We start from the raw sequence: 26,685 nt of genomic DNA, 5'->3' as shown, positions 1-26,685 counted from the left end.
GGATTCCCAGCCCATTGTGCATGTATATATATATATATATATATTATACATTTTATGTATCCCATGCCAATATTTAAGTCTCTGTGGTTTTGACTTAGATTCTAGCAATATTTTGTGAAGTCATTTATTCGTATTTCCTTATGCGATATTCTGTTTTTGTTTTAATAACTTTAACTAGCACACATGATACCATAAGAACAGGGGTTCACTTTTTATCTTATTAAAAAAAAAGAAACTTTAAAATTCCCGCGAAAATATATTGTTGTCTGTTAAAAAAAAGGTGGTTTTAGAGAGTTCTACTTCCGTTCCAAGATGTCGACCACAACAAAACAGAAGTCCAGCAATCTCGACAAACCTCTCGGCAGAGGGAAACCAGAGGTATGTTGGAGTCTAAATATATACACACACATTTAAATTGGAGTGTTTTCTGTTTAAAATCTGTTAATTGTGTCAATATGTGTATATTTACAGGTGAATGTAGCCACGTTTGCTCTGCTGTTCTCAGAAATCGTCCAGTACAGCCAGAATCGTGTGTACAGTGTATCAGAACTCCAGAACAAGTGAGTGACGTGTGTTGTCGGGGTGCATTCAATCATCACATGTTCAAGATGCTACTTTAATAATACATTTTAATGGAGGCCATGTTGTTAAAATGTCTGTACGAGTATATTTCAACCACGCCTACAATTGTATTGTGATTGTGATTAGCCCGAAGATTCAAGCAGCTTTATTTTTAACGTCGCATATTACAAAAACATGAAAACATAAGTACTGTAGTACTATTCTTGCGAAGTATCTGAGTATTATTATATGATAATGAATGGATGCAGGCAATATGCCTCTATATCCATATATCTGAATTATTGGTTTAAAATGTCTCTTCCGGATATTTTTAACATACTGTCAAAATGCCTAGCCATGGTCATTTATATTAAGGTCGGTACATACTGTACAGATGTAGACTACAGTGTTAGGACACATGATATAAGTATTGCATCTATCGGACACAATATTTTGTTAAATTTTGTTAACAGTGTTAGGACACATGATATAAGTATTGCATCTATCGGACACAATATTTTGTTAATTGATAAAGCCTTAATTAATTCCACCATATTCTTTTTTACTTTATCATCTTTATCTTAGTATGCAGTAACGGATGCTATCAATTTTAGCTATGTGATCACTGAGAAATTCTCTTTGTGGGAGAAAGGATCATTTTTTCCATTTTCTGTGATATCATATATATAGCTAATGCAGAGTTTGCTTTGAAGTATTTTAAAACATATCAAATAAAAGGGACCTACGTTATATTCTGGAACTGACGTTCATTCAAACAATACAATGAGAACTGTTTATTCTGAAAATGAACCTGTCATAAAATGCACAGTGCACACTCTGGCTAAATAGCTACGGTTGCAGAGGAAAAGTTTTTAACACTTATATCAAAAGACAGTCACAAGTGTCAAATGCTTTTCCACTACAACAGTTGTAGCTAGGTTCCTGGCTGATCAATGGCATGATTTATAATAATAAATAGAACAAATGTACAAAAACGTACAAAGAGATGTTTGATTATTGTGTGTGTATATGGGTCAAAGAAGTAATATAAATGGTAATAAGTCGGATAACACTGGATCTTTGCAAAGGTTTTGTCTGCAGGATACAAATTACTTGAAATGTTGAAAAGGGCCCAAGAAGTAATTCTAACAGTGTGGACAATGAAAAACGCCAAATTTTTGAGGCAATCCGCCACTTTATACAAATACAATCAAATGATATATAAACAGTACTAGAAAATACAATAAGATACAGTAAGAGTAATATTTTTGGTATCTTATTGTATTTTCTTGTACTGTTTATATATCATATAATTGTATTTGTACATTCTCTGTGTCTTAATTGAAAAAAGGGCGAATTGCCTCGAAAATTTGACATTTGTCATTGTCCACATTGTTAGAATTACTTCTTTGCCCCATATGACCAGGGATTTTCCCAGGGCCGTTTATATGGGCCCCATTCCCAATTGAAATTATATCATGTTAAAGCCAAATTTCCAAAATTCACAGTTTATTCCTGAAAATTATTTTTCCCAATTTACCAATTTTCCCCCCAAAATGAGACAAAAAGGCCCTTTCCCCAAACCAGTGGGAAAAGCCCTGAGTGACATTCTAATCTTTCATTGTTCAGTGGTAAATTGTAAATCTTGGTATTACTACTAATTGAAGAGTTCAGTAATTAGGTCAGGATATGCTTATTGTTTTCTTGTTGTTTTTTACAGACTGTCAGACATGGGCCAGCATGTTGGTTCTCACTTGTTGGATCTACTGTTCGTCAGGGAGAAAGGCTACAAACGAGAAGTCAAGCTACTCAACATGCTCCTGTTTATCAAAAACAACTTTTGGAAGGTACGTTTTCCTGCATTTTGTTGATCTGAATCATTTCTCAGTATGAGCCACAGTAACTTAAACAGAACTGACATTTTGAAGGCTTTCCAACTGTTGTACATATTGCATGTTTCCAAGTACACAAAAACAAAAAGATAAATGTGTGACTTGAGGTCCGATTTACGTCATCCCAAGGTCTGATGTACAGTCATGTGTGACCTGAGGTCTGATATACGGTCATGTGTGACCCAAGGTCTGATGTACAGTCATGTGTGACCTGAGGTCCAATATACGGTTATGTGTGACCTGAGGTCCGATATACAGTCATGTGTGACCTGAGGTCTGATATACGGTCATGTGTGACCCGAGGTCTGATATACGGTCATGTGTGACCTGATGTCCAATATTCAGTCATGTGTGACACAAGGTTTGATATACAGTCATGTGACCTGAGGTCCGATATACGGTCATGTGTGACCTGAGGTCTGATATACAGTGATGTGTGACCTGAGGTTTGATATACAGTCATGTGTGACCAAAGGTCTGATATACGGTCATGTGTGACCCCAGGTTTGATATACAGTGATGTGTAACCCCAGGTTTGATATACGGTCATGTGTGACCTGAGGTCTGATATACAGTGATGTGTGACCTGAGGTTTGATATACGGTCATGTGTGACCTGAGGTCTGATATACAGTCATGTGTGACCTGAGGTTTGATATACAGTCATGTGTGACCCGAGGTCTGATATACAGTCATGTGTGACCTGAGGTCTGATATACAGTCATGTATGACCTGAGGTTTGATATACAGTCATGTGTGACCAAAGGTCTGATATACAGTCATGTGTGACCTGAGGTCTGATATACGGTCATGTATGACCCGAGGTCTGATATACAGTCATGTGTGACCTGAGGTCTGATATACAGTCATGTGTGACCTGAGGTCGGATATACAGTCAGTTGTGACCCGAGGTCGGATATACAGTCAGTTGTGACCCGAAGTCGGATATACAGTCAGTTGTGACCCGAGGTCTGATATACAGTCATGTGTGACCTGAGGTCAGATACAGTCATGTGTGACCTGAGGTCCGATATACAGTTATGTGTGACCTGAGGTCGGATATACAGTCAGTTGTGACCCGAGGTCGGATATACAGTCAGTTGTGACCCGAAGTCGGATATACAGTCAGTTGTGACCCGAGGTCTGATATACAGTCATGTGTGACCTGAGGTCAGATACAGTCATGTGTGACCTGAGGTCCGATATACAGTCATGTGTGACCTGAGGTCTGATATACAGTCATGTGTGACCTGAGGTCCGATATACAGTCATGTGTGACCTGAGGTCTGATATACAGTTATGTGTGACCTGAGGTCCGATATACAGTCATGTGTGACCTGAGGTCTGATATACGGTCATGTGTGACCTGAGGTCTGATATACAGTCATGTGTGACCTGAGGTCTGATATACAGTCATGTGTGACCTGAGGTCCGATATACAGTCATGTGTGACCTGAGGTTTGATAGACAGTCATGTGTGACCTGAGGTCTGATATACAGTCATGTGTGACCTGAGGTCTGATATACAGTCATGTGTGACCTGAGGTCTGATATACAGTCATGTGTGACCTGAGGTTTGATATACGGTCATGTGTGACCCGAGGTCTGATATACATGCATGTACATGTGTGACTAAGGTATTTTTGCGTTGGGTGTGACACCTGTACGTTGGATGCTATATCTAATCACAATAAAAATGAAGGGTAGGGGGAATATTAGTTTCAGGAATGCAGGGTTGTGATAGATAGTGGTTCATATTATCCCAAGATTGATTTACAAGGAATATATATCCAACATGATCAGAGCCAAGCACACAGTTCAACGAATAAAGGGTATTTAAGTGAATGAGCCTCTGCTGTATAACTCACAGTCCTGAACAACCAATCAATATAATTTCATTTTTACTATCATAAGTAATTAAAATTCTTACCTCAAGAAACTGCAAAATCCTATTATTGACATTTTTGCCCAAAGAAATCTCTTTTTAATGTACATGTACATACATGTAATTTCAAAGTATAAGCACACACAAAGTTACTACCAGTAAAACTTGTTACTTCTGGCTGATAATCAAATTCTACTCTGCCCCATTAAACATTCATTAACTTGTAAAATAGGTAATGATACTATAGAAAATCACACCATTTGGGTTGTGTAAAATTATACAAATTATATATTAATATTGCACTACCAAAATGAAGAGAAAACCTCAGTGATATGTACTAGTGAATTACAGTTGTTAAAATGCAGTATTCACACTAATACTGAGGTTAAAAAGTATTTTGTTTCTATACCAAACTCAGCTATATACACCAGTATTAAGACAAATTCTGTTCCACAGTTTTTTTTTCACTTAATGAAAACAAGCAGACTGTTAAATGGTGTCATATTGATTGTCTTTGATGGTATGACAGTTGTACGGAGAGACACGGTGACGGATTATAAGGGCGTGTGAGGGCTACAAAACATAAACACAACTCGGATGTAGGTCATGGTGTACGCTCCACGAACCCTTTACAAGTCAATCATAAATTACTTAATATCAGTCCCTCCCCAAAGATGTCTGCTTACATTTGACTCCTGTCCATCTGTGCATTGCCCATTGTAATTTGCTTTGTCAGTTATATTACAGCCCCTTCTGAATTTCTTTTAATTAGTTATTTATTAATTAATTAGCAATGTACATGTGGTAAATTGTCTTAAGCCGTAAAAAATGCTTGCACACATCCTGAAGATCAGAACTTTCTGAATTTCTATACTACACTGTCACAACTGAACTTAGTCTAGCTAATGTAATAATTTGGTACAAATTTTAGTTATTATAGTTAACATTTCATTTGTGGGGAAATCTTTCTCGAGTTTCATCAAATTTGTTTTACCTGGTTGATTATCAAATTGAAGCAGAATTCAAACAAATGTAGTCATGAATGCCATTTCTTTATGAAGATGGAGGTTGAATTGTTTGATCTCCTGATCATGATCAATAAATTAATTATACAAAAATCAATTAAGTAATAATTAAGTTGCATTTTGTCTCTTTCTAAGAAAATCATATTTCTACTTATTTTAGCAGCTTGTTGTGTTCAGTAGAGTAGTTTTCCTATCAATAATAATAAAATTTGATAATGATATTTAATAATATTTAATTTTAAGTATTATTTGATCATGGACAGAAAATTACATTGGCAATTCCAACTCCGCTTTTATTTTCAACTCAAAACTTAACATCTTGCAATTTTGTTTGATATGTACCCTAAATGTATTCTAAAATGATAGTGTACAACAGAAAATCTTATTTATTGGAAAATTGCCACTTTGACAACCTTTTTCAAAATGCAAGAAAATTGTACATTCAGGTAATTTAATGCTGTACATAAATCAGTCTGTTTCATTCTCAACAGATGCAAGAAAGATTTGAATTCAATAGGAAAGTCATAAGGTCATATTCTGTAGCATGGTTAAGTGGGTGTAATGATTTAAGAATATTAAAACTACTGATGCAGTTTAAATTTATCTATGGGAAAGCTGATCTTGTTGAGAAAAACCAAGACGAGGTGTAAAAATGTCACAGTCATGCATCACAGATATTGAGTGTTTGACACAAAATAAATATTTCAGAAAGGTGAATTTTAGTTCCAGTTTGAATTTTTTTTTTTTGAAAATAACTTTAGTTTGCTAAGGGATTTAAGTTCAAGTAACACTCAAATTGTCTACACAAACTGGAATTTCTGCTGAATTTAAATGGACATGGATGGGCTTATTAACGAACATGTATTATTGTCAGAAAAATAATATTGAAGATTGAGAGCAGCTCCTGAGGACTATATCCTACTGTTGTATTTATATGTGTCATTAGTTCAAAGTTTTGAATATTTATAATCTTATCAGAGGAAATTTTATACAGATACAGGTACATGTACTTAAAAATTTTGTTTGTGTCCCAAAACTGATTCTGAAAACAATATTTTGCATAATTTGTTATTTGATCGTTGTGTTAGAAATGAAATTTTATGAAAATGCTTAAGATAAAAAAGGTATTTTTACCTTATTTTTCAAATAATGAATGATACACATATTTAATGCATTTAGGAAATAAACTGTTTTATCTGTAGAAAGAAAAACTTTATAATTATGTTTTCCTGGGTGAAAGTTTGCAGTATTAAGGAAAAAAAATCAGTGATAAAGGCTCTGTCAATATTTTAGGAATTCGTCCAATTATTTATAATACTGTACATTAAATCCTATTTTCTTCAATTAAAATGCATCCAGCTTAGCATTCATGTATGCAAAACTCAGCTTAGATCATATATATATATATATGTTTTTAATATAAGTGGAAAAACTCCGGCTTTATGGTATATGCAAATTAAATATATTTATAACTTACCTGTAAGTTATGCAGATCCAAGGTGTTACAGTAAGTACAGGTAATGACTCGGCTGTTCATCACACAAGAGGACGCTGGTTGTATGTAGCATAATTATTTTACCGGAATCCCATGAACAAAAAAAAATTGAAAATCGGTCGTATATGATAATTTAACACTTAACATCGATCTATAAGTATGAGATATACAGTAATTACATGAAGACAGTATCATATGAAGGGCACCTTATATATACACAGTCGACACCGACACTTAGCACAGTAAAATGCACACACACTCACATACATACAACATATATATTTGTTCATTAAAAGTCTTTAGACCTTTTCCAATAAAATAATGGAGGCTGGATGAGTCACCAGGGGGGATTTTTTTTTTATGGAAGTTTGATTTTCTTACTTATATATATATATATATACACCGCAAAAATTTCTATGCATTGCATGTGTAATTTACATACACTAAAAAAAATAGTGACAAAGTGCTTAGTTTGGTGGTGATTAAAGTTTTTTTTCCCATCATTGCGACAGTTTTTTTCATTCGCTGAATGCTCTAATCATGGGGTACAGCTGTGTACCATTCAGCTAGTCTGAAGTTTTAATGTATATAAAACATATATAATAATCTAAAAATGCTATATATATATATATATATGTATGTATCGCACAGGTGTGTCAAATTTGTACATGTAGGGGTGCAGACAGATATATACAAACATCTACCCAACCTTTCATACTAAATACTAAAATCTTGATACCCCTCAGAGTACAGGTGTCAGATTGGATTTCCATGGTGTTTTGATATGCGGTTCTTCTATAGGCTGTCCGCTAATCACCTTTATGGGAACACCTGGGAAATATTTCTAAACATTTAAAATGGAAACCTGTGAGTCAGTGGATGTTGATTTCATTTCAGACTAATTTGTGGTTTTTAACTCGGGTATGACAAATTACGATTGGGTCTTTGACCAGCTGAGATATTTTATCTGATGGGTAGGTCCTGTGATTGGTACAGACGTCAGTAAAATTTGCACTTAAGTGTTCTAAACATTTTTGAAACATGCCGTAAAATATATGTTGCATGAATAGATATTTTGAAATAATGGAATTCAGATGTATACTTGTATATCCGGATGTTTTTAATTATTACTTACCCAGGGGGACAGTGTTTGTCAATTAATTTGAATTATCTGAGACATTTTTCATGCTACTGAATATGGCCATATTTAATTTGCAGATCAAAGGCTCTTGTTATGACGAAAAATGAACTAGTGAATATTTTGTAGTTAGGAATCGGGTCTTTTGCTTATTACATTGAGAATCGCTTTAAAATATATTGTTGATCATCACAATTACTCAAATGGCTGATGATGATCAATAATTGATCAATTGTGAAGAGAAAGAGAAATATCTACGAAATCATGCACCAATATGTGAATTTTTTTTTTTCATTATATATACAGAGTTGTGACCCTTTTCATTTTACAAAACATTGTCTATGGATCGATTTATGATAATAGATGGTTTGTAAAAATCAAGCACTTGTACATGTGTCAACTTAAATCTATTAAATATTAAAAGAAACTTGGAGGTTGAACTCAGTTTCACCAGCAAATAAAATAGTTCTCAGAATAAGGTATGCATTGTTACATGTAGCAATTACCAAATAAATGCTGGCTTACAGCTGATTCTAGATAGCTGTCTGGATCAAAGCTATAAAATGATGATACAAGAATTACGATTATTATATATGGAGACTAATGGCCGATACAGCTATAGATCAAGATTTGCTATTATGGTGTCAAAATTGATAATTGAAATTGAATCAAGATTTGAATTGAGCAATGTACCTTTATATTGGTATGTAAATTCTACAAGCAATGTATTAATTACTTGATTATAAGTTGATGAAAATAGCAAATTTATTAATCACATAATAATTATTATATATATTTACAAGCTAACTGGTAATAAGTATTTATATATTAAAGTATTTAAACGGTAAAAATTGTAATCCAGACGATTCTGCCGTTGATACATTTATTATGAGGTGTTTACAAAAGGATACGATATTAACGTGGCCCTGTGGTAAGGGTCAGCTGAGGGAGTCAGATCAGACCTGCAGACCAGTCAATTTTAAACAAAGATGCACCCTGTACATGAGAAGTACAAATATACTTGATAGAAATATCCCGCAATTAAGTAATTAGATCGACTATGGTTCAGAATATGAATTATTTTTATGACCATATCCGTAAACTGTAAAACGAAAGTAGGTCTAGTACAACTACATAGGTTACGATACGATAGCTATGAATTAAATCTGTGTTACTTTCTGTTGTAATGGTAACTAATGGACCGAAGTGTTACAAACCTCCATTTATCGACTATAGATGCCTGATTATATAGCCTGTAGACTTAATGTTACGTCATCAAATTCATTTCCAGCGAAATTATTGGGAAATCTAAATCACTTCTTAAAATGATATGAAGCGAAAGATATAGAAAATGTTTAAATAAAAACATTGTGATCAGTATTGAGTACAACGTTAGAGTGTATTGTAAGTAATTGCTACGATTTGCTAACCTAATGCATAAGTAATTTAAATCAAATTATTTTAAAATCCATATTTCGTTTCTATTATAGTCTTAAAATTTGTAACACAAGATCATTTAGAAGCTTTGCAGTATTGACTCTTTCAAACGCACAGATGTTTTGATTTGAGCAAAGATGGCGACCCGAAGCTGTGAGGCAGTTTGGATTGGAATTAAAATGCGTATATTTCGGCAAGTAAACATCGTACACGATTCCCGTGTGGTCAGATCATCTAATTTTGTCATAATGTATTCAGAACAGTTGTTGTTTAGTCGCTACGGTCATTAACATAAAAATTTGGATTATTATATAAAGACTTATTTAATTACATTTTTACCAGTGAAATATATCAAAAATTATTCATTCTATGAAAGTGATATTTTTCACTGAAAAATATCATATTTATCACTAGTGAAAAATATCACTTTTGCTGATTTGACCAATCAAATTAATGATTAGAAAATACCAAAATAATTGACCAATCAGAAAGCCCGACATATATCTCAGCACCTGGACAGGGGGAACTACATTTTTTGTTTGCAAATTATCGCTGTAGGCCTAGTTAGCATACGGGGAAGGTTTTTCGTTGATAAAAAATGTAATAAACAGAATATCTAACAGTGTCTTCAGTAAAACCAAATATATTTCACTCGTGTGGCTAATATTTAGATATTTTTCACTCGTGCTGCGCACTCGTGAAAAATATCAAAATATTAGCCCCACTCGTGAAATATATTTGGTTTTAATGAAAACATTGTTAGATATCCTCTATATAATGTTTTAACTGATCCATGCACCATTAAATGGATGTCTAAGCATACATTAGCAGTAATTGGAACCAAACCATTATCAGACCTTAATGCTGTGCTATACAGTGAACTTTTTCTGACTCTAGCAGGTCTCGCTGTATATTAAAGACTAACATGGATTTCTACCGTTGCTAATATCAATATTAACTGATGCCAAATATTCCAAACTTCACACCTGTCAGATGAAAGGTAACAAAGGCTGATACTGTCCGAATCAATTGTAGTAATATCTGTCTAAAACAATACCACAGATACTGTCCGAATCAATTGTAGTAATATCTGTCTAAAACAATACCACAAATACTGTCCGAATCAATTGTAGTAATATCTGTCTAAAACAATACCACAGATACTGTCCGGATCAATTGTAGTAATATCTGTCTAAAACAATACCACAGATACTGTCCGAATCAATTGTAGTAATATCTGTCTAAAACAATACCACTGATACTGTCCGGATCAATTGTAGTAATATCTGTCTAAAACAATACCACAGATACTGTCCGAATCAATTGTTTAAGCAAAATCTCTCTGAAACAATACCACTCCGATTGTATTGTCTGTAAGGAATTTCATTCTCTTCTATGCAATCTTGTGATGTCAAAGAGAAAAAAAACTAGCTTAATACTTGAAGGACTCAGAGGCGTTGTATAAGATAATCCTTGTATTAGTCTCGATCTGCACAGGTGTTTGAATATCACACTTTTAGCTTTACCAAACAAACTGAAAGCTACCTTCTGGGAACCGCATTCTTCCGTTTCTCCTTCTATTTAGACTAAGTTACTAACAGTACGAATAATGACTTAATATAAAAAATTTATATTTGGACACCCAAGGTTACTTAAGGTCACTGTTACTATTTAAAGAAATTATTTAAAAAAATATTTTGTCAAAAAAATATTTTGTCACCCCTCAAGCCACATAAGAAAACAGATTTCAGTTAACTTCATATATTTGTCAAGATAATGGAACAAACCTCAAACAAGTTAGCCTGTTGGCTCATATATATGTAGCAGGATATTTCTGTGGGTATACTTGGCACCAGAGAGGATTTGTATCGTGTAATTATGATGCGTTGTATTTTACATGATGTCATATATACCGGGTATGTTATCATGCCTAAAATATTTCCTTCCCTCCAACCCCAATACTTTTCCTGTCATCCTCGGATAAAAAATTACTTCTTGCTAAACTGGCTGGGTCTGGCAAAGCTCTGACGCTGATGTCATTAAATTGGTGTACTTTAATTTCCATCCTGAAGTTCACATCTTTAAAATTAAGGATAATTATGTTCATAAAATTTGTCTTACATTGTAAATTAGAGGGTTGAGCACTGAAGCTTCCGAAGCCATTCTGTAAGGCATCTTTTCCTTCCTCTTTATACTCAGTGGGAGGTATACCCCTACAAACGCTTTCTACAAAGCATTGTTAGCTTGATAAAGCTTCATGAAAATCTCTTTTAAATATAATTTACTTCATTTTCAAATTTTAAATGTAAAAGTATTTTTCAGTAATAATCAATTCCTAATTCAATAAAAGTGATAAGCTTTATTAAAAATTTAAATAAGAAATTTATGAAATGATTTATAGTTTTATGATATGTTTTAAAGCTAACAATTATGACTTTTGTATATTTGAGCACAAGGTTTTAAAGCAGACAATGAGTGGAATTTCATGCAGCATTGAAGACTATAATAATGAGTTTTACGAGGAATAAAGAATATACTACAATTCTTATAATATACATCTGGTGTTTCATAATTTATGACTGCTATCTAAACTAAATTGAAAGTTCAAGATTTTTTGATTTTTTTTTTTGCAAAAAAATGACTTTAAATTTTCTCAGGTACAGGTGTGCTTACCTGTGCAATCGCTAGAGGTCAAAGGTTAGCAATACAATGTCTGATTTCAGCAGTGATGCTGTCAATCATTATGATCATACATATATTTCATTTGCCACCTGTGATAAGTATTGTTGTATCTATATAGGTCTATATTCGAACTGTCTAATTAGACTCCAGCTGCGTGTATGTTTAGTATAGATATTGGAATGTACAGAAACACTCTTATATCAGTTTATCAGAGAAGAAAGGTTGACAATTTAGTGTAATGAACCAGCTGGTACCTTAGCCCACAAAATCTAATTTCACTCCATTTATAATGATACTTATTTAACTCACATGTATGTAAATTTATACCCAGCAATTTGCACCTGATGCAGTTAGATTTTGTCAGACACCTGAGGAATATTTCTTGTTAGTCATTATGAAGCCCTTTAGCGATTTTGACTAAACGTTTTGTGAAAAAAAATATTGGGTATTTGAGGACGATGAGCCCCTACCTGTTGGTATCTTGAACCGCTATACACTATCTTTGTATATCCGGTTGAATAGTAAACTCCGACACCATTTGGTCACAAGTTTTAAACATGTCAATAGACAATCAATTTGCTGTGGTAGGGTAATTTACATATCATTTAAAATCTATACAAATTATTCAACCTTCAAATCAAGGATGTTCTTATTTCAATTTTCCACATAGTTATGACATTATAAATTTTACCCCCTAAAACACTCTTTCAGAAAAGTGAGAATGAAATTCATTTGATATATTATAGAATACCCATATGGTGTATATATATTGAAAACTGTCTACATTTGCCAAGAAATGATTTTCTACACTTAAAATTTAAAATATTATCAGATTATATAAGAGCTAGGACAGTTTAATTCATTCTGGCATTTGCTCAATGGTTTGGTTCAATTTAATTGTATTTGTGTATTTGCAACAGAAAATGAGTCTTCTATATGCAAGTTTTTGTTATTAACGGGGTCATAGTCCGCTATGCAGCCTTTCAGAGGATGAGAATTTGGTTTATTTTTGTTTAACGTCCTATTAACAGCCAGGGTCACTTAAGGACGTGCCTGAGGTTTGGAGGTGGAGGAAAGACGGAGTACCCGGAGAAAAAACCTACAGTCAGTACCTGGCAACTGCCCCACATAGGTTTCGAACTCGCAACCCAGAGGTGGAGGGCTAGTGATAAAGTGTTGGGACACCTTAACCACTCAGCCACTTTGGCCACTTACAGTGGATGAGAAAAGATAGAAAAATGAGAAGAAGTGGTAGTATGGAGTGACAGATGAGAAAGAGAGGGAGAGGGAGGAGAATGGGGAATCGTCCGTTAAATAGAATATATCTATAATTTTGAATGCTACTCGATCCTTATCCAATAGTTACCATATCCTAACTCTGATGCGTAACATCAGGATAACCTAGCTGTTGTGACTATTGACTATTGGATAATTTAAGGTCCTATAGTCTATTGAATTTCATTTATTTTTATAATTTGTAAGTCCCTCTAAATGTCCTAATAAAATATATAGTACTTAATTATTGCATAAAATGAGTTTCTGGGACGACACTTATAATCACGCCTTCTCTTTACAGAATAACAAGGTTCTTATATTTTGCTGTCCGGTAACCAGCTGAGCTCGACCTGTGTTCAAATTTAGATTAGTACATTCGCAAACATTTTGAATTTCTTTACAGAAAATATAAAAAGCCTTGGTAATAACTATTTCATAAAGTTATATTGAAATTTCTTCATGCTGTGAAATAATTAGTAAGTTAAAAGTCTTAGTTTATGGATGACAAACTACATGTAAAACATTGTGAAACTTTATAATATTTTATGACAAGATTTTCAGTATTCAGGTATTTTGGGATTTCACAATCCAAACAATTTAGGGAAGAATTGATATGTGTTAAATCTTCATCGGCTTCTGTTGCTGAAAAATAAAAATGTTAATTTAATGTTCAGGAAAAATTGTCCTATTTAATCCAATTTAATGTTCAGAAAAAGTTGTCCTATTAAATCCAGAGCATGTATATGAAACTATGGATGTTAATTTCGTTTACCGGTAATGTACATCCTATTGAGGAAGATGAATCACCCCACCCCTAATGATATCGCTACGGATGCTGAGTATAAAAAATCGTAGTCTCTAGTATAATCTGTCAATGATTAATTTATCCGCCAATACATTTACAATATTTCTGTTGCTCACTAACATGAAGGTCAGTGTTAAGTAATCCTGACAGTCCATTTATATTTTGCTGCAGTTAAAATTGCATCCGCATCCCCTTCTTAATTGGTAGGTAAATGTCTTATGGATAATGGTATTTATGAATTCGGATATTACAAATATACCTGTGTGATAGACGGTTGCATATCCTGGTCCTTATGGGGGCTATAGTCGTAATCAGAGTTTAATTGTCATATTACAGTGTATTTAAGATTTCATATAGTATAGCATTATATGAATAAAAATTCATTAAAGCTAAGCTTGTTATCATTTGAAGACACTTGCTAATGTACTATAGTTTGATAATTAGATTTTAAAACTAAGACAAAATATGTTGTGCCTTTAAAGGGGCATTCCGTCTCTGAATGTATAGAACTGAAAAATATTGATGCGCCAAAACCAGGTGCACCTTAAGCTTTTTTTCACGATTTTATTGTTTCCAAAAAAAGGGTTGGGCTTTTACAATTTCAGACAATTTAGATAATTAATTGCTGAAATATAATGGGAATTGAAATAAAAAGAAAATATAAAGAAATAAAAACCTTTTTTTTTTACTTGGTTATCAAGGTGTTGGTGTTAGATCACAAATTTTCAAACACTGGACTGTTACCCATTATCCGAAAATACACTGTTACCCAACATTAATCAGACCACCAGTTGCAGATGCTGTCTTAATCTTCTTATTTAGGAACAACTCACGATCCATGGATCTTTTTCAAGTTTATCTGTGCAGTTGGAAACAAAAAAAAAAAAAAACAAAAACACTAGCCCTTCACCTCTTGGTTGCGAGTTCGAAACCTGCGTGGGGCAGTTGCCAGGTACTGACCATAGGCCGGTGGTTTTTCTCCGGGTACTCCAACTTTCCTCTACCTCCAAAACTTGGCATGTCTTTAAATGACCCTGGCTGTTAATAGCAAGGACGTTAAAAAATTAAAACAATTAAAACAAAAACAAAAGTTGGAAGCAGATTTCCTAGATTTCAACAGTTGAAGAAAGTAAAGGAAAATTCTTTCTCAAATTTCATATTTCATTTTGGCAAGGTAGTTTAAATGGTTAGAGTGTCCAGAGTTTGGAGGTCTTGGTCTGGTTGATGAATTTACTCAGAGATTTTGTGGAAGGAGGGAGGAATGTAGTGGAACTGGACTGGGCTGAACGCCTGTGGCCAGGTATATCAAATGGAAAGAATGTCTGTCTTAGAGTTCAGAGGTTCTGGGTTCGAGTCCCAGTCTGGTCATTGCATTTTCCTCTTCTATTACATATACCGTATTTGACCTAATAAGGGCGCCCCTACCTTTTTTCAAGGAAATAAATCTTTGACTGAGTGTCAAAATGGTGTTCAAAAGTAATAATTCATGTGAAATATTTTGCTACTTTATGTGTTCAATTTTCTTCAGCAAATTAAGTAACTGGAACACATGTTTTCGCCACATTTTGTGTATTCCTACAGGCTACAGATGACATGTCAGTGCAAAGAGCACCCAAAACTAAACACACATACAAATAATAACTTACCATCTTTATTTGAAGGTAAAGTAAAGACTTCATTCTTGTTGATAAATAACTTTTGTTCAGAACAAAAAGCTAGTAAAAGACATTGTAAATCAATTATTATGTCAAAGAAAACGATGTCTGATATGATCTGGGAAATCACCTGTTTCTATAAATAGAACACAAAAGAGTTCCATTTGAACATAAATGGTGGAACACACGTTCTCTGGTCTAAAGATCAGCTGGCATGGTTTACAAGTTTACAGGAGTATTCAAGTGGTGTTAAGTAGGTTTATCATGGTATTTATGGTATAATCAACAACATGTAGTTCATGGTACTATAAATACATGTACATGTGTGTCAGCCGATCTGCTTGTAGGAGTTACATGCTCAGTTGCAGGTGGAAAGGAAAACATGCATGAAAAAAAAAGTGAAAAAAAATCATCATTTGAAGATAACTGTAGAGTAATTATCTTATCAGGGTTGGAGTAGGAATATTCCAGTGTCGGTCATAAATGTGTCATACCTCCTTAACTCTTATTAACAAATTATGGTGACATCAAAATGATACCAATACACATCCCCAAAAAATGGCATTACATGCATCAGGTGTCGACAAAAAAATCACAGTAGCAGGTGTTGTCTTAATGTGTGGTCATTTATGAAAAAAAAGATGAAAATTTTTAACGGAGCATGCAAGTTTAATGACGGTAGCCATACCATATATATCTATAAGTTTCTACTCAAAATTTTAAATATTAAATATGTTCAATATTCAGTGAAGATTTCAGCCGCTTTAATTAGCAGCCTGTCTAAAGAGGCTGAGATCTTCACTGGATATTGAATTTATTTAATATTTAATGAGTTTGAGTTGTAACTTTTAAATATATGGTATGGTTGCTGCTGTTGAAAACCTTTTTTGTACGAGTATACTTTAAGATATGCATGGTATGGCATCCAATCCATCCTTTGAAAACCTTTTTTTTGTCCAGAAATCTCCTCTTTCAGCTTTTAACTGATCTTTTTGTAGACCTTATCATCATGACATGCAATCAGGATTTCCTGTGTGGCATTTTGATTCAACAAGTGTTGGAAGGGCCAATTTAGTGGCCTGTGGGTTTTGTTTTTTGGTATTTTGACACCTGAACATTTTGTGCTTCATCCTGGCAAATTTGACAAGTATCCGCTCTGATTTTCTAGTCGTTTCATAAATTTAGTTTGTTGATAAAGATTTAGTGATGGGAATTGGTTGAAATTTCCTGATCGATCATCACTTTTGTATATCCAATCTATAATTGATTAAAATTAATATGTCTTTGATATTTACATGTGCCTTACATCTCCTGTAGTGCTAAATGCACCATTTCAATTTTCTAGATGCTTGTGTTTTATATGATATTAACAAGAACCACAATCAAGTAATCGATAGTGAAGTTTATCTCGCATGCTATATCAGTCGATTGATCAGCGAGTGCTCTTTTGTTTATCATGATGTCGTTCATTCGTGACGAAACCTGATTTCAGATTTCTTGCTTAATTAAGGCGGCTGCCTACACCTTACATTAAAATTTTACTGTGAATAGGAAACTTTCATTTTATTTTCAGTTATTATCTAGGTCATGAAGAGCCAAAATTTGAAAGAAAAAAGATATTTCGTCAAATAGATTATTTGACAAAAAATCCCAAATATGCTCAAATATGACCCTGTCTGAAAAATACAGGTACTAAGAAAATGGTATAATGAGAGAAATCAATATTTGTAGCATGCTAATTCTGTACTCAAAGAAAATAACACTCTTTCTTATTTCCATACAAGTGTTTTGATTTATTCATTGCAAGATTCACCATCAGAAAATCAACAAAACAAATTTTTTTTATGAAAATAGTAGTCTGAACTCCTTTTGAAAGGCTTCATTTTCAAATATACACCAAAAAAATTTTAGACAGAAAAAAAAAACGAGGATTTCAATGAACTTGTTTAATCAGAACACCACTAATAAAGATTCAATATTTTTTTCTGTTTCAGACTCTTTTCGGAAAGCAAGCCGATACCCTGGAGCACTCGAACGATGATGAGAGAACTTGTATCCTTGGGATAACAATAGAGGCATGCTTGTTATGTTATACGATAATCATAACGAGCTTAATTATGTAACCAGGCTGAAGAAATGTAGGACATTATTTTAGCTCAGTCTGGTTCAAGGTCATAATGCATATCGTTACCGTATTTGTCCAAACAAGCACACTGTTCGCTATCAAAAACACATTAAAAGGGACTGCACTTGGTAACACTATTTATAGGAAACAGTTCTCATGTGAAATCTGGGTGGGGAAAATTATGTTTTTTTTTTATTTACATACCGGTAGCTTTATGTATATATAGCAAAAACAATCCGGAGTCTTTGGTTGAAAGATGGAAGATTAATATTTAAAACAGATCAGTGAGTCATAGGAATTCTTGTATACATTTGTATTTCAGCACCAATCTTCTTTTCCTGAAATAAAAAGGTGGGGTGTGCTTATATATATAATTATTCTAGAATAACAATAATTAAGGGTTAAATTTACATCTGAGGTCTTTGTGATTGCAGTACATTACTTTCAATTGTTTTTTTTTGTTTTCTTTATTTCAATATTTTTCAAATTTTTTTTAGCTGATTTCAGTGGAATATTTCAAAGGTGTTTGTAAACACTTAAATACATTAAAATAATTTAAAGTTTGAATTCAGTATTAAAATGTTTTTTGGGAATATATGTTAAATCCTGTTTCTGGGAATGGAGTATTACGTGTATGATACGAAATCCTGGATTTAATATTCCGCCATTGTATTTGATGAAAATTAATTTTCTAGTTCCTACTATTACACATGTGTGTCAGGGTCTGTCCCAGTCTGAGGGGTTACTGTATGAACCATGTGTTAATTTTCTGGTGTCTGTGATATCAGCCGAGGCCTGTTGCAGGAAACCAATTTGAGTAAGTAATTGTTTTTATGAACTGCTGGTGTCATGTTTAGATTAGCAAGATAAAATTGGGTTCATATGAATACTAGTAGAATCACACCTGCAAGTCGATTAATTTCCTGATACCAGTCAGCTAATATACCATTAGCTATAATAATGTGAGGTAAAACTAAATTTCCTTTCAGACAATTCAGTAACATTTTCTGGTGAATTTTAATTATAATGTATATATATTTTTGAAGCTACATTTTTTCATGATTATTAATATTGATCAATGTTCTATGATAGTGAGATAGATAAGAGAATAATTAAATTTGAGTTTTGCCTAAAAAAAGACAATGCTGTAAATTTGCAGAATTTTGAAAATGTCAGCTCACGTACTGTACCCCACCCTAATTTTGGACATGTAAACCTCAAAATGAAGATCGGATATCTGTGGATTTGTCCATGTAAATGTGTCCATCTTTGGACAGGATTCTGTCTAGGGAGTAATATTACCTGGTACTGTTGAACTACTCCTGGAATTCCATTCAAATAAAACTTGGTGTTCCTGATTATACCTATAGTGGTTACTTTAGCCTTTAAGTGATATACATGTATTTTGATGAATTTCTGGGGAGTTATGCCCCTTTGTAATATCCTCAAATAGAAGGAGTCTACCTTTATGTCTCAACAAATTCATTGCGTTTGTTTGTTTGAGTTATTGAGTTTGTTTGTTAGGTTGCTTATCATGTGAATTGTCAGAGTCATGTAGAGGCGGGGTCTCATTGTGGTAGCTTGTGACTACCTCACTAAACAACATACAAGAGGACGGTTGCATGTGTTCCAGAGAAATTAGTGTTAAGTGTCTTGCCCAAGGACACAGCCACATCAACACAGACTGGCCCATTTCCTGAGCTTCTCAGCTTCCTAAGAAATCATTAAGAGTTTTAGCTATATTCTTCTATTGCCATAATAAGTATGTTTATAATACTTCTAGGTTTTTTAAGATAGAAAATGTTATTAATAAAACATACATGTTACAAGGTTATGTCAGTACAAAAAAAAATTAAATTAAAAAAATAATGAAAAAATTTGGAAAAAAAAATATGTCTTAACCTGAGTTCAGATTACATCATAGAATCCGAGCACCTGGTCAACCGGTTTATATCTGTACCTAAAGATAAAGGTGAGTATATCCAATATAGTCAAATTAACCGACAGTCGACAGTCGTAGTGACAGTTACAGCATAGGCAGCTTTGGGATAAGATTGTAGGTTACTTTACTGTACAGTTTGACCCAAATACAATCAATGTCAGGGACATACAAACATAATGTAATTGGATAATCGGTTTTGAGTTTTATTAATGTGTCAGATGATAATTTGAATCTGGTAGATATCTGGCTGGTGTAACTCAGGTACCCAGCTGACAGAATATACCTGTATATCAGGCAATAAGTCCATGTTTGGTAATAAGTATGTGTTTTGTAATAAGTCCATGTTTGGTAATAAGTATGTGTTTTGTAATAAGCCCATGTTTGGTAATAAGTATGTGTTTTGTAATAAGCCCATGTTTGGTAATAAGTATGTGTTTTGTAATAAGCCCATGTTTGGTAATAAGTATGTGTTTTGCAATAAGCCCATGTTTGGTAATAAGTATGTGTTTTGTAATAAGTATGTGTTTTGTAATAAGTATGTGTTTTGTAATAAGCCCCATGTTTGGTAATAAGTATGTGTTTTGTAATAAGCCCCATGTTTGGTAATAAGTATGTGTTTTGTAATAAGCCCATGTTTGGTAATAAGTATGTGTTTTGTAATAAGCCCATGTTTGGTAATAAGTATGTGTTTTGTAATAAGCCCATGTTTTGTAATAAGCCCATATTTGGTAATAAGTATGTGTTTTGTAATAAGCCCATGTTTGGTAATAAGTATGTGTTTTGTAATAAGTATGTGTTTTGTAATAAGTATGTGTTTGGTAATAAGTATGTGTTTTGTAATAAGCCCATGTTTGGTAATAAGTCCATGTTTTGTAATAAGCCCATGTTTTGTAATAAGTATGTGTTTTGTAATAAGCCCATGTTTGGTAATAAGTATGTGTTTTGTAATAAGCCCATGTTTGGTAATAAGTATGTGTTTTGTAATAAGCCCATGTTTTGTAATAAGCCCATGTTTGGTAATAAGTATGTGTTTTGTAATAAGCCCATGTTTGGTAATAAGTATGTGTTTTGTAATAAGCCCATGTTTGGTAATAAGTATGTGTTTTGTAATAAGCCCATGTTTGGTAATAAGTATGTGTTTTGTAATAAGCCCATGTTTTGTAATAAGTATGTGTTTTGTAATAAGCCCATGTTTTGTAATAAGTATGTGTTTTGTAATAAGTATGTGTTTGGTAATAAGTATGTGTTTTGTAATAAGCCCATGTTTGGTAATAAGTCCATGTTTTGTAATAAGCCCATGTTTTGTAATAAGTATGTGTTTTGTAATAAGCCCATGTTTGGTAATAAGTATGTGTTTTGTAATAAGCCCATGTTTGGTAATAAGTATGTGTTTTGTAATAAGCCCATGTTTTGTAATAAGCCCATGTTTGGTAATAAGTATGTGTTTTGTAATAAGCCCATGTTTGGTAATAAGTATGTGTTTTGTAATAAGCCCATGTTTTGTAATAAGTATGTGTTTTGAAATAAGCCCATGTGAGAATTGATGAAACGTTGTTTGCAGCCTTACATCAACAAATTTTCAGAACAAGTTCCTCGATCAGACAAATTCAGGTGTAACTTACAGAGTTATTGCCCTTTGTAGTTTTGCTACCATTGGACTTGAGTAAATATGAATAAATTTTCATGAAAAACAGTTGGGACCAATCTGATTTTAAAAGTTGTGGCCCTTTGCTCTTTAGGTCTAGGGTCATGATAATGGCCAAGTAGCATGCTGGGATGAACGATTACCATGTAAATTCAAAGAATGACCTTAACCTACTTTCAATATCACAGGGATCAAATATGTTACATCTTCGTTGAAAAGCATCAAAATATATAGTCAGTACACACATCATTATTAGAACAATGAATAGCAGGCCCTGTGGGCCTCTTGGTCTATCATGCCTGTCAACTTTTATTCAAATTATTTATTCACTAGAGCTGTTGAAGTTTTTCTTTGATTTCTTTCATGCAAATTGATTAAATAGACAAATAAAATTGATCAATTCATTAAAAGGAAAGTGATGTCATTTTGTCACATAGCACTTCATTTAAAATGTTAGAGGTCTGAGATTTCAATTTCAAGATAACCTTCATTTTAGAAAATATTTTCAGTTTTCTTTGTGTAACCACTGTATATAGTGTGGAATTCCATGTCGTCATAATTCTTGTTTTTTTATTGACAGGCAAATTGAACTGTGCAGCTTTCACTGCTGGAATCATAGAAGCCATATTAAACGGTGCCAACTTCGTAAGTAGACAAATATTTCTAGAATTTCAGAAGAAATGTAAATGTGTGGATACCTGCAGTTCTACAAAACACATGCCAATAGCTAATTAACATGCAGGAACACTAATTAAGACAGACTGTTATTTCAAATATTAACCCACTGACACACATACTACAAAATAGCACTCAGAAGTATTTGGTTTTTCTAGCCCTTGAGCTTAATTATCATAATAAAGTCCAGAACTAACCTCACTATCAAAGCGAATCTCCTGCGACTCATAGGCCTAAAATATTTAAACCTTGATGTGCTAAACTCAGCTGTGACTCAATGGCATAAATAAATGATTTGGTAACCCTGATATATTTAGGTCGGCTGTGACTCTTTGACCTATATAAATGGTTTGAACCCGATATATGTAGGTCAACTGTGACTCATTGACCTATATACATTGTAAACGGTTTGAACCCCAATATATTTAGATGAGGTGTCACTGATCGACCTGTAGAAAGGGTTTTAACCTGATATATTTAGGTCGGCAGTGACTCTTTGACCTATATAAATGGCTTGAACCAATTTGCTTTAATTCACTGCCTTACATGTATGTTGTTTCAACCTGATATCACGCAATAAATTTGACCCTGACAGCCAGTACTTTGGTCTGCTCGGACTCACGAGGCTATTTTGAGGGTATACATAAGATTCTTGAAATGCTAAGATTTCTTGTGATGAGATACTGGTCTACACAGTGATTGAACTTATACTACAATTAGTCAAGTGAATGCAGGTTAATCTCATTTCTGCGAATTGAGACAACTTCTATAACCTGAAACAAGTTTTTTCCTCCGTAAGGGCAAAGTTTACATGTGTCCAGTTAAATATTGTATGTAAAATTTAGTCATTTACTAGACTTATGAATTTAAGATATATTTTAATTTTTTTATTTCTCCTACGAGTACTGAATGTGAGAGTCAATATAGACTAATCTTTCTACTTTTGTCTTAAAGCTCTCTATAAAACTAATTCTTGTTATATTATTTTCCAGCCGGCAAAAGTGACAGCTCATTGGCATAAGGGAACAACATTCATGATTGAATTTGACGAGGCTGTGATCATCCGTGATAAGATGGTGGAGGGCAAATGAGTTAAACATTATAAACAAGGAGATGTCTGTCGTGTAGTGTTTTAATATACTGTAAATGTGTTCTAGTGCTGTGATGTCTGGGTGAGAATGAGGTTTGGAACTTCTTACCAAGGATGTCAGAATCAGTTAATGTTAAAAATGTGTCTGGATGTTTTTAAGTGCAATTTTATTGATAGTCGCTACTATGTGATATATGATAATGTTGTTTTAACAATTATTTGAAATACACATTGGACTAGGATATTTAATTATTATTATTTTTTTTTTTTTAAGGGATCAGAATTGGTAACAGAGTATGCGTGTATAAAGGGAAGGGAGATAACTCTATTTAAAACAGTCAGCATGCTACTTTGAACACTTACCATACCTGGTACAAACTTAAACAAAAAGAAAAGATGCAAGTTACCTCCCTTTACACAGTTTTGGGCGATGTCTATGATTTTGATTTATTTCTAAAATCAAGCTGTACGCATTAATTATAACTTTTGAGACACTTTTAATGGAATTACAGAATACTTGTACAAGTTGTACATTTTTGTTTTCATCTAAGTGTAGAACTGAACAAACTGTTAATACCAATTTGAGATATAATTTAATTATGAAACTGTGTGGATGTGAGAGACATATGATTTCATTCATTTTAAATCATGTAATAAATTATCATTTCACCCAATACTGTGTTACACTGCTTTTTTTCCGAAGATTTTGATTAAAATGAAATATTTAATCAGGACCTTGTATGAAAAAGAAGATACACTATAATAATCAGCGATTATCAATGCTTTCGTTTCTAAATATCATCTCTGAATTCTTCAAGATCAAAATTTCTGAAATCTCACAATAGTGATGTGCAATATGGATTTAAATGTGTCTAAGGTCAATTTAAGGTCTCTATAACAGTCAAAGGTCCTAACAGAAGGCTGAACTTTTTGAAATTCACATGCTTACACACTGTAAAAATTGATGATGCACAGTAACCGAGATGAACTGTTAAACAGTGGGACACTTGCTAACCTGTCAGTGTCCTAGTTTTCATAACTACATGTTATATTCTGATTTAAGGATTTGAGTCCTTTGCTGTTTGTACAGTACATTAAAACAAAGTTCTGTACAGGATTATGATATCATTATCAACATGACAATTTAAATCATATTTCAAAATTCAGATTACATAATATGGACTTGCGTGATATATCCATGTAAATTGATAGTCAGTATTTCATTGTCTGAACATTTTTCTTAAAATGTAATACAATTGATTATTTATGAAATAGCTAGTATAACGATATTTCTGCAGTAAAGATCGAGAGAGAATACGAAAGATTTAATTTTTTGATATAATTTCTTTGTGGTTGGCTGTTTCAGATACATTGTACATGCATATGTATATCAACCGTTCTGAATGTGATTAAAATAAGACTTAATTTCCGCTCCTCTACAATACACTGCAGTACAATTTCTGCTCCTCTACGATACACTGCACACAAGCATTGTAATTCCAATGTATCATAAAGGAGCGGAAATTGCAAGCCTTATTTTAATTAGATTGTAACTGTTCTAAGACAGTGTTTTCTGATGTTTTAGCATATTCCCTTTTTGTTCTGCTGATCTTGTGTACCAGTATAGATCGGCAATTCCTTTTGTATTATCAGGACCCATAAGGTAATTAGCTTAATCACTTGATTAGTAAAAATCTCATTTCCCCTTCACTCCAAACCCTATATGTAAGCATTCCTCAAAATCTGCAGGCACGGAGAGAATTAAGAGTGCTGAAATTTCACCATTTTTCGCAAAGTTACATTTACCACAAATTCTTTTTATAATGATTTTGATATTGTTGTTAAATTGTGGTTAGCCTAATTATCTTTTGAACAACTGGGCCCAGGATATTTCCTGATCAAGATTAAAGTTCTTCCACCTGGATATTTAGTTGGCAATTTTCGGAAATGAAGTAGCTTTAATTCCAATTTTCAAAGAGAGTGGTAGAAAAGTTATATCTCCACGATGCATCAAATCTTGATGAATATAAAAAAATCATTCAACAAATTAAGCATCATCTCAAATTTTATTCATAATTTCAACATAGATTATTTGTTAAAGAATTAATACATCTCTGTAATATCCCCCAGTTAAATTTAATTTTGCAAGAATTCAATCTAAAGTATAGATTGAAAATTGTGAAAACAATTAAAGATTGTAAGCAATAAACAACTTAAATAATTTAAAGTGTTTATAGTTTCAGTGATTAAAAATTTTTTGGCGACCAAAACAAATTCAATGTATAACAAATATTGTAAATATTCGACTGTATTCTTCAATTATGATACATATATCAAACAGTCCTCTAATGAAATGGTAGAGAAACAAGAGGTGGCCATGATCTGTATAGCTATGCCATACATATGTATCATAAATTTACAGGAGGATGTTTTTGTCTTACAGAACCTATTAGGTATGGTTTATTTGGTACATTCTAAACCTCAAAAAGCAAAATCACAAAAAAGATGGAACAGATTCTACAGCAATTGATTATTACAAGTCATGATCCAATACACAAAGCTGTGATATAGGTAATAACTTACATATTTTGTAAATCTGGGGAAAGAAATCAAGAAATCCATTTAAAACTACTTCTTCCGGCATTAGCAAATGAATACCAGGAAATCAATACTGCTTCATTTTTAACCAAGAATTGCACCCAATTTTTAACCAAGAATTACACCCGATTCTCAACCAAGAATTACACCCGATTCTCAACCAAGAATTACACCCGATTCTCAACCAAGAATAACACCCGATTCTCAACCAAGAATTACACCCAAAAGGTCGAGTTGAGAAGTCTACACTACAACAGTTTTATTCCAGGTTTAGTTGAAAAAGTACCTAAGTTTGGTTAAAATTGGACTTCAGTATTTTGAGTGATAGATCCAGAACTTGAAAGTTTACACCATAGTGATGTAGCTTGTTTCGAGAAAAATCTAAACCAGAAACAGGACAAGATTAATAATTATGCAATACATAAATTTTCATATAAGACTTCAATTATTTCCCCTGAAAATCTCTCACAAATATTTAAATATTAATCGAGAGAAAATTTCATATAAATTTAAAAAAATATATACAAAAAACACAACATTAGCAACTTTGTGCTGTAAACACTTAATAGAAACACCGTGTAATATTCACTCTCACAACAAAACAACACTCAAAAACATTCAACAACAATGACAACACAAAATTCTCCAACAATGAACATCCCCATTAGAGAATGATGACAATAATAAAACGTCAGGAGTTAACTCCCTTTGTTTACTCTCCAACCCTTCATCATATACAATGATATATATATAGAGGTATC

The 26,685-nt window shown here is 33.1% G+C and overlaps 1 protein-coding gene across 1 annotated transcript; it reads left to right on the top strand.

Annotated features, from left to right (window-relative positions):
- Nucleotides 1-288: 288 nt before the first annotated feature.
- Nucleotides 289-24,000, top strand: LOC117326370 (trafficking protein particle complex subunit 5-like). The gene is made up of 7 exons (XM_033883092.1): nt 289-378; nt 472-560; nt 2,282-2,408; nt 17,844-17,901; nt 19,887-19,946; nt 22,142-22,206; nt 23,229-24,000. Exons 1-7 carry the CDS (start codon nt 313-315, stop codon nt 23,325-23,327), a joined length of 564 nt encoding a protein of 187 aa, XP_033738983.1. The 5' UTR covers nt 289-312; the 3' UTR covers nt 23,328-24,000.
- Nucleotides 24,001-26,685: the final 2,685 nt, after the last annotated feature.

This window comes from Pecten maximus, chromosome 4 (genome assembly GCF_902652985.1).
Source record: "Pecten maximus chromosome 4, xPecMax1.1, whole genome shotgun sequence".
In the NCBI taxonomy this organism is placed as follows: Eukaryota; Metazoa; Mollusca; class Bivalvia; order Pectinida; family Pectinidae; genus Pecten; species Pecten maximus.
The sequence above is the reverse complement of the archived record's forward strand: the minus strand, read 5'-3'. Positions and strand labels throughout refer to the sequence as shown.

Excerpts from the sequence above, each read along its gene's own strand:
- LOC117326370 (XM_033883092.1), top strand. The coding sequence starts at position 313 with ATGTCGACCACAACAAAACAGAAGTCCAGCAATCTCGACAAACCTCTC. Across the intron at positions 2,409-17,843 it reads TCAAAAACAACTTTTGGAAG|ACTCTTTTCGGAAAGCAAGC; the intron begins GTACGTTTTCCT and ends TTTCTGTTTCAG. Across the intron at positions 22,207-23,228 it reads TATTAAACGGTGCCAACTTC|CCGGCAAAAGTGACAGCTCA; the intron begins GTAAGTAGACAA and ends ATTATTTTCCAG.